Source organism: Mandrillus leucophaeus, unplaced genomic scaffold (genome assembly GCF_000951045.1).
Source record: "Mandrillus leucophaeus isolate KB7577 unplaced genomic scaffold, Mleu.le_1.0 Scaffold35, whole genome shotgun sequence".
NCBI classification, from domain to species: Eukaryota; Metazoa; Chordata; class Mammalia; order Primates; family Cercopithecidae; genus Mandrillus; species Mandrillus leucophaeus.
Window position 1 is genome coordinate 1,975,741 of NW_012103698.1, and position 12,259 is coordinate 1,987,999.

Consider the following 12,259-nt stretch of genomic DNA (forward strand, 5'->3'; position numbering starts at 1 on the left):
GGCATTGTTGATGCTCTTGAGAGCATCAGCCAGGACATTCATGCGCACCATTTTAGCGGCGCGGAAAGATGGCGGAAAGGGCAATATATATATATTTTTAAACAGAGTCTCACTCTGTCACCCAAGCTGGAGTAAACTGGCATGATAGCAGCTCACTGCAATCTCCAACCTCCGCCTCCCAAGTTCAAGCAATTCTCGTTCCTCAGCGCCCCAAGTAGCTGGGTTTACAGGCATGCGACACCAGGCCCAGCTAATTTTTTTTTTGTATTTTTAGTAAAGACAAGGTTTCACCATATTGGTCAGGCTAGTCTTGAAATCCTGGGCTCAACTGATCCTCCTGCCTCAGCGTCCCAAAGTGTTGGGATTAGAGGCATGACCCACGGCGCCCAACCAAGAAAGAATAATACTTGTAATAACCCTAAGGGACATATCATACAATAGGTACACAGAGAAATAAACTGACAAACATGTCACATATAACTTCTCTACCCTGTAGGACAATTAGTAGATTATCCTGATAGTAATGCAAATCTTAACACCAAAAACAGGGAATTAGAAATTGAAAAGAAATTATGCAACAAGAAACTCACCTTTGCATTACTATGGTTCTCAGGGCTAGAATGACATAAACTCTGCTGCTGAAATGATGGAGATGGGGAGGAGGAAGAAGACGGTTGTCTCTGGTCCTCTTTTTTTCGCTCATACACTCGAACTCGAGCACAAGTCATCATACTTTCAAAGTACAAGTAGACGGGATCTTTGTCCTCTTCCCGAATCTGTAAATTTCATACAACAAAACATTCCATACAATGGGAAAAACTCCCCAAGACCCCAAAACAAAACGAATGTTTTTTTTCTATTACAACAGTTGAAATTTTTTAATGCCAACTTTAAAATCAAATAGCACAAGTACAGTTCATAAGCCCTAATCTTAGGATAGTCAGAAAGGATCCAGTTCTCTATCAGGAAATTTCAGATCATATCAGAACAGTGCATTTCAAATTACCTATGATGAAGGATACATTCCTAATTACCAGTCCATCATAGACTGACACTTTAGTAAATACAATAAATTACTAGAAAAACTAAAAATATATAAAATGCAAGGTTTTTTTAATATTAGATTCAGTCTAATCAACTTGCTGTAGAAATTTCTAAATATTTACTCTTCTTTTCTGTACAGTTGACCCCTGAACAACACAGGTTTGAACTATGTGGGTCCACTCACATAGGGATTTTCTTACACCTCTGTCACCAAGACAGTAAAATCAACCCTTCCTCTTCCTCCTCAGACTACTCTATGTGAACACAGTGAGTATGAAGACCTTTATGATGATCCACTAATGAACAATAACAACACTTTCTTTCCCTTATTATTTTCTTAGTAACATTTTCTTTTCCACAGCTCACTTTATTGTAAGAATATAGTATATACTATATATAACATACAAATATGTGTTGACTGTTTACGTTATTGGTAAGGCTTCCAGTCAACAGTACACTATTGTTCAGTTTTAGGGAAGCTGAAAGTTACATGCAGAATTTTGACTGCGTGGAGATCAGCAGCCCTAACTCTTGCCTTTTTCAGGTTTTGCTGTTGTTTTTGAGATGGAGTCTTGCTCTGTCATCCAGGCTGGAATGCAGTGGTGCAACCTCAGCTCACCACAACCTCCGCCTCCCAGGTTCAAGCGATTCTCCTGCCTCAGCCTCCCGAGTAGCTGGGATTATAGGCATGAGCCACCACACAGGGCTAATTTTTTGTATTTTTAGTAGAGACGGCGTTTCACCATGTTGGCCAGGCTGGTCTCAAAACTCCCGACCTCAGGTGATCTACGCACCTCAGCCTCCCAAAGTGCTGGGATTACAAGTGTGAGCCACCGCGCCCAGCCTACCCTTGCCTATTCCATCACAGGCCAGAAACAAACAGTTTTATGCTATAATAGCTCTGCTACAGAGAACATATTCAGTAGCATCGTAGTATAGGACTTTTCTTCAATCTAATGGACTAGTAGGATATATGGATTTGATAATAAGACTTGCTTAAGCCATTAACACAATGAATAACTTCCTACTTTTACCTACCAGTCTTCACAGTCATATTATATTAACTGTTACTTTAAATCTTAAACTTTACTGATATTATTGTGCATTTTTAAATTTGCTTTTAAAAGCTTTTTCCTCATGTTTTTCTACTAATAATATATACTGCTTATCTTGACTATTAATATTCTACAATACAGGAGCAGTATCTTTTAAAACTTTTTCCAAGTCATGTAAAAAAGCCCATCTTTCTATGATCTTCTTGAAGAGAAGATGGCTGTTTTTTAAAATTACTACTACTCATTTCTACTTTTAAGACATTTTTAAAGTGCCAGCACTAAACTGATTAAACCAGAAAGGAAGATGTCTTATAAACGTATTACTGAAAGCAAAATGATTCACAAAATATCAACCAAAAATTTAGTTGAAACACATCATCTTTACATGTGACTTTGGTAACTCATAATAAAGGATTAAATTCCAAACTTACCACGGGATTGGGTCTGGGAATGTATGACCGTGCAGATTTAATTCCAGTGAGCAGTTTGCCCTTCACAGTAGGAGATAAAACTTCTGGCTGAGGCAATAACAACGGTTTCATAGGCTCAATGACAGAAGGTGTGGGGATATAAACTGGTTCTGGATCTACTTCACCTTCTACTTTTACCCATAATGGGTAATGTCGAACAGGCTGTTCAGGCTCTGTTTCACATATAGCTTAACAAAAAAGAAGGGTAAGATTTTAGGTGCTTTTCGCAACAAACGATCAATACTGAGGCACTGACAAAACAAAATACGCTCCTTCACAAAAGGCAGTAACTCATTAAAACAATCAAGTAGATACCCCCCCTCAAAAAAAGGGCATTTAGTTGCATTCATATACTTTTAATTTATTCATCTATAAATATTTGTTGAACACCAGCCATCAACCAGATACCGTTTTAGGCACTAGAATGAACACAGCTATGAATAAAACAAAGTTCTTGCCCTCAGAGTTTAAAATCAAGTAGGAGAAGACAAACCCATAAATATATAGTATCAAGTAATGGTAAGCCATGTAGAAAAACAGAGCAAGGTAATTAAGGAATGAAGAATTAAAAGGGGGATGCTATTATATTTAGCAGAGTCAGAGAAGATCTTACTGAAAAAAAAATTTTTTTTTTTTTTTTTTTGAGACAGTCTTGTTCTGTCACCCAGAGTGGAGTGCAGTGGCGCGATCTTAGCTCACGGCAACCTCTGCCTCCCAGGTTCAGGAGATTCTCATGCCTCAGCCACCTGAGTAGCTGGGATTACAGGCATACACCACCACACCTGGCTGATTTTTATATTTTAGTAGAGATGGGGTTTTGTCATGTTGGCCAGGCTGGTCTCAAACTCCTGGCCTTAAGTGATCTGCCCATCTTGGCCTCCCAAAGTGCCAGACAGATTACAGTTGTGAGCCACCAATATTCATTTATGCATTCAAATATTTGAATCTCTACTACGTATCAGACTTTGCAGATACAACAATGAATAAAACTGACAAAAATCCTTGCCCTCAGGTAGCTTTTGGGGGAAGTAAGATGAGACAGGCAATGTGACGAATAAGGAAAATGTGTTGCAATATGGTTAGGTACTTAAGAGAAAAAAAAGGAAAGGAAATAGATAGCATGTATAGTAAGTATGTACAAGTATGTCTTTTGAGGTTTGCCCTCCCAGTGAAAGCGGTATTAAGAGGTTCTACCACACATTTAGTAAAAACTTTCTTATTCAGTGTAGTTAATTATTTTATACACATATTAATTATAAGACAAAAACAAAAGCACCTTTAGGGCAAGCAAGACGTCTTGGACTTCTATCAATAATCTTTTAAGGATTTTCTAAGCCTTCATAAACTAAGCATTATACTAAGCAAAGGTCCCTTTTCATCTTTTCCTTTTGAAATAATAGCTACAAAATACACAGTACAGTACTTAAAAAAAAAAAAAAAAACAAAAACAAAAAACCTCTTAAGATGCCAAGAATGATTATTCATATTTCTCTTAATCTCTCACAGGCAAAGACAATTTTAAAATTTCAACTGTGAATACGTAGGAAATGGTTAATCTGTCACCAGAATGGGAAAAAACGAGAAATGGAGCTTCCAATAAACAGGGGAGTTCATAAAAGGAGCTAGCTGAGAGGGGTAGAGTTCAGTTCTGTTTACAAGATGTCTTAAATTGGAAGGACAACAACATACTAAAAATAGGGTAGGGAGCCAGGTGCAGTAGCTCACACCTATAATCCCAATACAGAAGCCAAGGTCGGAGGATCTCTTGAGGCCAGGAGTCCAAAACCAGACTGGGCAACATAGCAAGACCCTGTCTCTACAGAATATAAAAAGCTTTAGCTGGGCATGGTGGCATGCACCTGTAGTCCTAGCTACTCCAGAGGCTAAGATGGAAGGATCACTTGAGCCAGGGAGATCAATGATACAGTACAGTTAGCTATGATCAAGACACAGCACTCCAGTCTGGGTGACAGAGCAAGACCCTCTCTCTCAAAAATATATGTAAATAAATAAAATAGTATGGGAATTAAAAATCAGGACTATCATTGGCAGAGACTAGTAGAATTGAAGCCATGAAAACAGACTCCTCACAAAGGCAAGAAGAAGATACTGATCCCTCACACTCACTGGCCCACTGTTCACTTGATTCCTTTTTACAGCCTGGGATTCAAGATACAGCACCTCTTCATTTCCCCTTATAATGACACTAGAGATTCCCCTACTCTTTCCCTGAAACTCAGGAAAAAAACAGAACAACACTCAGCAGGAAAAGGCGGAATTAAGGGAAGAACCTCAGTAGCACATATTCATTGACAGGAGCCAAGAATGGAAAACAGTTTTAACAAAGAAATGGCCTCCTCATTTCTATTGAAATGCCTCTTAATATATATTACCTTCCCCAAGTCCCCTAGCTTTATCACTCTGTCTTCTGGCTTCTCAGTAAGCCTTTTGTTGATGACACTTAAAACATTACAGGAATTTAGTTACTTGTGGGACTTAAAATTACAATAAATATGTATCTTTTCACCACACACTCATTTTATCAAATTGACAGTAACCTCTTAGAGAGATGGATTTGTTTTAATTGCCTTATTCCATGTCCTCACTCTTAGCAGTGTCCATAGTAGTTGCACCATAAATGAATAGCATTACACTTAGAAGACCTACAAGAACTGCCATGCTAATACAGCACACTAACACACCATGCTCCTCTTCCTCTGATTTCTGTAGGCATTTTGAGTATCTTTATAATGAAATATAACATTTATTTAAAAAGTACATAAACAATATACAGCTCAATACATATTAAGAACTATACATCCACATAAACACAATACAAGAAATAGAACAGTGCTATCAATTCCAGAACCCTTTCTCAATCAGTCCCTCTCCTTCCTATAAAAAAAGGATTCACTTAATGATAGCTAGTTATTTTTTTAAATAAAAAATGTTGAACTGTTATCAATTTAAATATATTAATTCATTAATATAAATTATCTCATTTAATCTGTTATATGTAAAATTACACAAATATTCATATCTAAATCAAATTTCTATCTCTAATCCCTAATATGTATTTTATACATATGGACATATTTACTAATTACAACATATAATGTCACCAGAATTTAGAACATTAATTTTTCTTTTTCTTTTTTTGAGACAGGGTCTCACTCTGTCATCCAGACTGCAGTGCAGTGGCATGATTTCAGTTCACTGCAACCTCTGCCTCCCAGGCTCAAGTGATCCTCCCACCTCAGCCGGGAGCAGCTCGGACTACAGGTGCATGCCACCATACCAGGCTAATTTTTTGTATTCTTGGTAGAGACCGGGTTTCGCCATGTTGCCCAGGCTGGTCATGAACTCCTGGGCTCAGGCAATCCTCCCTTCCACCTTGGCCTCCCAAAGTGCCAGACAGATTACAGTTGTGAGCCACCAATATTCATTTATGCATTCAAATATTTGAATCTCTACTACGTATCAGACTTTGCAGATACAACAATGAATAAAACTGACAAAAATCCTTGCCCTCAGGTAGCTTTTGGGGGAAGTAAGATGAGACAGGCAATGTGACGAATAAGGAAAATGTGTTGCAATATGGTTAGGTACTTAAGAGAAAAAAAAAGGAAAGGAAATAGATAGCATGTATAGTAAGTATGTACAAGTATGTCTTTTGAGGTTTGCCCTCCCAGTGAAAGCGGTATTAAGAGGTTCTACCACACATTTAGTAAAAACTTTCTTATTCAGTGTAGTTAATTATTTTATACACATATTAATTATAAGACAAAAACAAAAGCACCTTTAGGGCAAGCAAGACGTCTTGGACTTCTATCAATAATCTTTTAAGGATTTTCTAAGCCTTCATAAACTAAGCATTATACTAAGCAAAGGTCCCTTTTCATCTTTTCCTTTTGAAATAATAGCTACAAAATACACAGTACAGTACTTAAAAAAAAAAACAAAAACAAAAACAAAAAACCTCTTAAGATGCCAAGAATGATTATTCATATTTCTCTTAATCTCTCACAGGCAAAGACAATTTTAAAATTTCAACTGTGAATACGTAGGAAATGGTTAATCTGTCACCAGAATGGGAAAAAACGAGAAATGGAGCTTCCAATAAACAGGGGAGTTCATAAAAGGAGCTAGCTGAGAGGGGTAGAGTTCAGTTCTGTTTACAAGATGTCTTAAATTGGAAGGACAACAACATACTAAAAATAGGGTAGGGAGCCAGGTGCAGTAGCTCACACCTATAATCCCAATACAGAAGCCAAGGTCGGAGGATCTCTTGAGGCCAGGAGTCCAAAACCAGACTGGGCAACATAGCAAGACCCTGTCTCTACAGAATATAAAAAGCTTTAGCTGGGCATGGTGGCATGCACCTGTAGTCCTAGCTACTCCAGAGGCTAAGATGGAAGGATCACTTGAGCCAGGGAGATCAATGATACAGTACAGTTAGCTATGATCAAGACACAGCACTCCAGTCTGGGTGACAGAGCAAGACCCTCTCTCTCAAAAATATATGTAAATAAATAAAATAGTATGGGAATTAAAAATCAGGACTATCATTGGCAGAGACTAGTAGAATTGAAGCCATGAAAACAGACTCCTCACAAAGGCAAGAAGAAGATACTGATCCCTCACACTCACTGGCCCACTGTTCACTTGATTCCTTTTTACAGCCTGGGATTCAAGATACAGCACCTCTTCATTTCCCCTTATAATGACACTAGAGATTCCCCTACTCTTTCCCTGAAACTCAGGAAAAAAACAGAACAACACTCAGCAGGAAAAGGCGGAATTAAGGGAAGAACCTCAGTAGCACATATTCATTGACAGGAGCCAAGAATGGAAAACAGTTTTAACAAAGAAATGGCCTCCTCATTTCTATTGAAATGCCTCTTAATATATATTACCTTCCCCAAGTCCCCTAGCTTTATCACTCTGTCTTCTGGCTTCTCAGTAAGCCTTTTGTTGATGACACTTAAAACATTACAGGAATTTAGTTACTTGTGGGACTTAAAATTACAATAAATATGTATCTTTTCACCACACACTCATTTTATCAAATTGACAGTAACCTCTTAGAGAGATGGATTTGTTTTAATTGCCTTATTCCATGTCCTCACTCTTAGCAGTGTCCATAGTAGTTGCACCATAAATGAATAGCATTACACTTAGAAGACCTACAAGAACTGCCATGCTAATACAGCACACTAACACACCATGCTCCTCTTCCTCTGATTTCTGTAGGCATTTTGAGTATCTTTATAATGAAATATAACATTTATTTAAAAAGTACATAAACAATATACAGCTCAATACATATTAAGAACTATACATCCACATAAACACAATACAAGAAATAGAACAGTGCTATCAATTCCAGAACCCTTTCTCAATCAGTCCCTCTCCTTCCTATAAAAAAAGGATTCACTTAATGATAGCTAGTTATTTTTTTAAATAAAAAATGTTGAACTGTTATCAATTTAAATATATTAATTCATTAATATAAATTATCTCATTTAATCTGTTATATGTAAAATTACACAAATATTCATATCTAAATCAAATTTCTATCTCTAATCCCTAATATGTATTTTATACATATGGACATATTTACTAATTACAACATATAATGTCACCAGAATTTAGAACATTAATTTTTCTTTTTCTTTTTTTGAGACAGGGTCTCACTCTGTCATCCAGACTGCAATGCAGTGGCATGATTTCAGTTCACTGCAACCTCTGCCTCCCAGGCTCAAGTGATCCTCCCACCTCAGCCGGGAGCAGCTCGGACTACAGGTGCATGCCACCATACCAGGCTAATTTTTTGTATTCTTGGTAGAGACCGGGTTTCGCCATGTTGCCCAGGCTGGTCATGAACTCCTGAGCTCAGATGATTCACCAGTCTCGGCCTCCCGAAGTGCTGGGATTGCAGGCATGAGCCACCATGCATGGCCAGGTACATTCTTTATCGAAGTTGTTTGAATTATTCTAAGTCCTTTGTTTTTCATAAAAATTTTAGAAACTTGCCAATTTCTATCCCCCAGAAGCCTATTAAGATTTCGATTGGAATAGCATCAGCAGATCTACAGGCCAATTTGTGAAAAGTATCTTACCAAGAGTGTCTTCTGATAAATGCAAACAATATATTTTTCCATTTATTTAGGCCTCTTAACATCACTCTCAACAATATCTTGTAGTTTTTAGTATATAGGTTTTAGGCATCTTTTATCAAAGTTATCCTTAAGTGTCTCTTCTCTTTGGATGCTATTTTAAATGGTTTTTTTTAATCTCAATTTATCTCAATTTCCAATTGTTCATTGTTTATATGTACAAACATGGTGCATACTGATAATGTATGCTGCAACCTCATTAAAATGACTTACAGTTCTAGTAGCTTATTTTGTAGATTCCCTAGGATTTTCCTATCCACGAATAAAGCCAATTTTTACTTCCTCCTTTCCAATCTGGACACCTCTCTCTTTATCATGCCTTACTGCACCAGCTAGGACCTCCTGTGTATAAAGTTAAACAGAAGCGGTAAAAGTGGGCATTCTTCTTCATTCCCAGTCTTTGGGAGAGAACAATAAGTCTTTTATCATTAATATGTCAATTGTAATATTTTTCAAAGATTCTTTTATCCAGTTGAGAAAACTCCTTTCTATTCCTAGAGTGCTGAGAATTTTTACCAGAAACAAATTTTGTCAATCTTTCAAAAATATCTCTTAATCAGGTGGAGTTTGAACACACCAGAAATTTGTCATTGCCACCTCAACCAAAATTAGCATCAGCAATGTAAAAATCCCAAAACATCTTATTGATGCTCACTTCAAGAAGCAGCTACAGAAGCCCAGACACCAGGAAGGTGAGATCTCTGACACAGAAAAAGAGAACTACAAGACTACAGAGCAGTGCAAGATTGATGAGAAAGTTGTGGACTCACAAATTGTACAAAAACTCAAAGCTATTCCTCAGCTCCAGGGCTACCTGTGATCTGTGTTTGCCCTGACAAATGGAATTTATCCTCACAAACTGGTGTTTTAAATTTCTTAAGAACCTAATTAGATAATACTACATATATCTATACTACATATATACACTATATATATGTATATATAGTGTGATAGATTGATCTTGAGATGATTATATAGTTTTATTTTTAAATCCATTGTAATGGCAAAGTATAATGATTAATTTTTCGAATGTTAAACAAATCCTACACTTCTAGGATACACCCCACTTAGCCATGATGCAGTATCCTTTAAATATATTGTTGGATCTGAGTTGCTAAACTTTTATTTAGAAATTTTACATCTATGTTCATAAGGGTTATCAGTCTACAGTTTTCTTATAAAGTCTTTTTATGGATTGAATATCAGGGTAATGCTAGTCTCACAAGATGATACCATTTTATGGAAGACTGTATCATATGGGATTTAGTCTTTAATGTTTTGTAGAATTCAACAGTGAAGCAACTCAGACCAGAATTATTATTGCAGTGTTTTCCACTACAAGTTCAATTCTTTAATAAGTATAAGGCTAAACAGTCATCTATTTCTTCTTGAGTGAGTTTTATACCTTGTGTCTTTTAAAGAGTTTCTCCATTTCATTTGAGTTGTCCAATTTACTGGCATAAAGTTGTTCACAATATTGCCATATCATCCTTTCAATGTCTGAAGTCACCTTTCATTCCTAATATTGGTAATTAGTATATTCTCTTTATTCCTCAGTCTGGCTACAAGTACCAATTTTATTGATTTTTTTCTTTATATAGTTAATTTATAGGTATATAAAGTGGGCTAAGAAAACAGAAATGTCAGGTTTTATTCTTTCCCTTGGTACTACCCACAATAGCTAGGCACAGTACCTCTGCACGGCCAGCAGTATTTGTTGACAAACCAAAGGATAAGCAGGTGATAAAAGTAAAGGCCAAATGGGTCTACAACAAGGAGGCAGAATTAAAATTTCAGAAATTATAATCTTACAAGGCAGAAAAAGCATGAGAACTTGGCAGTACCCTACAACTCACTTAGTATCTTTATGACGACCTTGGAGAACAAGTCACTAAGCACTCAATTAGCTCATTTGTAAAATGGAGAATGATGCCTCTTTATCATATAAGGTTGCAGGTTTAAATGATAGAACCCTCACAGAGTGTCATGCATAAGAGGGTCCAGTAATGTTACCCATTTTTTTTCAGCAATGGATTGAACCATTACAAAAAAAATTTTAAGTCTGTTACAATGACCAAAAAAAGTATTAAATGCCAAGATTTTATGCATTGAGAATACTGATTTTATTTATATATTAACCACATAACAAAAACACACAAAAAAATTAAAACTGTGCTAAAGAATATAAAAATAAACAAGTCTTCCATCATAACCAGTGTTGCAGTGATCACAAGTGACTACTTTTAACCATTTATGTTTATTTTTAGTCGTTACACTCAATCATTCTAAATAAAATGCTTATACCTCAATTTCACAACTTACTTTTTTTCCCCTCAGTTTCCACCTATCTTTTTGAAAAACATACTAAAGGATTTCAACTTTTCCAGCTTTTATATTTTTTTTCTTTGTCCATTTTTGGTATCGGCAACATGTTTACCTGTAAGAACTCTTTCCTATTTCTACTCCTTTTACATATCAGTTGTTAACAAAAATATCATCCCTCCTTTTTCATCCTTCCCTAACAGCACAAGAAAGCTGATGGCTCCTAGATAGGGAATAGCAAGCTTTGCTTTTTATAATGAACTGTAACAGTAAGAAAACCAAAAAATACTTTGATAATTGGCTATCGGTGTTTAATTATAGTCAAGGATAGGACAAAGGATGAAGACAATAATCAAAAAGCAGTAAAGCCTAACAGGTAAGCAGTATTCCTGCTTATGTGGGCTTCTGTATCTTATTTTTGTTGCTTTGAAATGGAAATGCGTTGTCACAAGCATAAGAAGGGAGTAAACTCAGTAAGGAGATATGGATAGAACTAAACTAATAAATCTATACTATGCTGCATTTTAAACCTTTGAATTCTTATTTACACAAAGATCATTTAGGTATATAAATACACTGTATCTCACTTAAATGCTAAAACAGAAATAAGAATAGCCTGGCACTGGTCACAAAACAGGAGAGGCCAGAAAGAGATCCAGGCATTAATATATTTTAACTTATTTTATTACAGGTGACATTTTAATTCAGTAGGAAAAGTATATTTCTCAATAAGTGATGGTACAACTGGCTAGGCATTTGGGGGAAATGTGATTCCCTACTACAAATCTCACATAAAATAAATTCAGATATATTAACAACTTATTTTTTTAGTCCAAAAAAGTACTAGAAGAAATATAATTAAATATTTTTATAATCTCAAGGTAGAGAAAGACTTTCTACGCAAGACTTCAAAGACAGAAACCAAGCACTTTGGGAGGCCGATGTGGGCGGATCATAAAGTCAGGAGTTCAAGACCAGCCTGGCCAATATAGTGAAACCCCATCTCTACGAAAAATACAAGAATTAGTAAGGTGTGGTGGTGCACGCCTGTAGTCCCAGCCACTTGGGAGGCTGAGGCAGAAGAATTGCTTGAAACCGAGAGAGCAGAGGCTGCAGTGAGCCGAGATCACACCACTGCACTCCAGAGAGACTCTGTCTCCAAAAAAAAAAAAAAAAAAAAAAAAAAAAA

The 12,259-nt window shown here is 36.4% G+C and overlaps 1 protein-coding gene across 1 annotated transcript in view; it reads right to left on the minus strand.

Moving 5' to 3' along the window:
• Positions 1-12,259, minus strand: part of MGA (MGA, MAX dimerization protein) — a 104,950-nt gene that overhangs the window by 40,268 nt on the left and 52,423 nt on the right. Inside the window, exons 10-11 of the mRNA XM_011989336.1 lie at positions 2,531-2,757; positions 591-776 (exon numbers count right to left, since the gene is read on the minus strand). Of these exons, the coding sequence (XP_011844726.1) occupies positions 591-776; positions 2,531-2,757 (413 nt within the window). The remainder of the gene's footprint in view (positions 1-590; positions 777-2,530; positions 2,758-12,259) is intronic.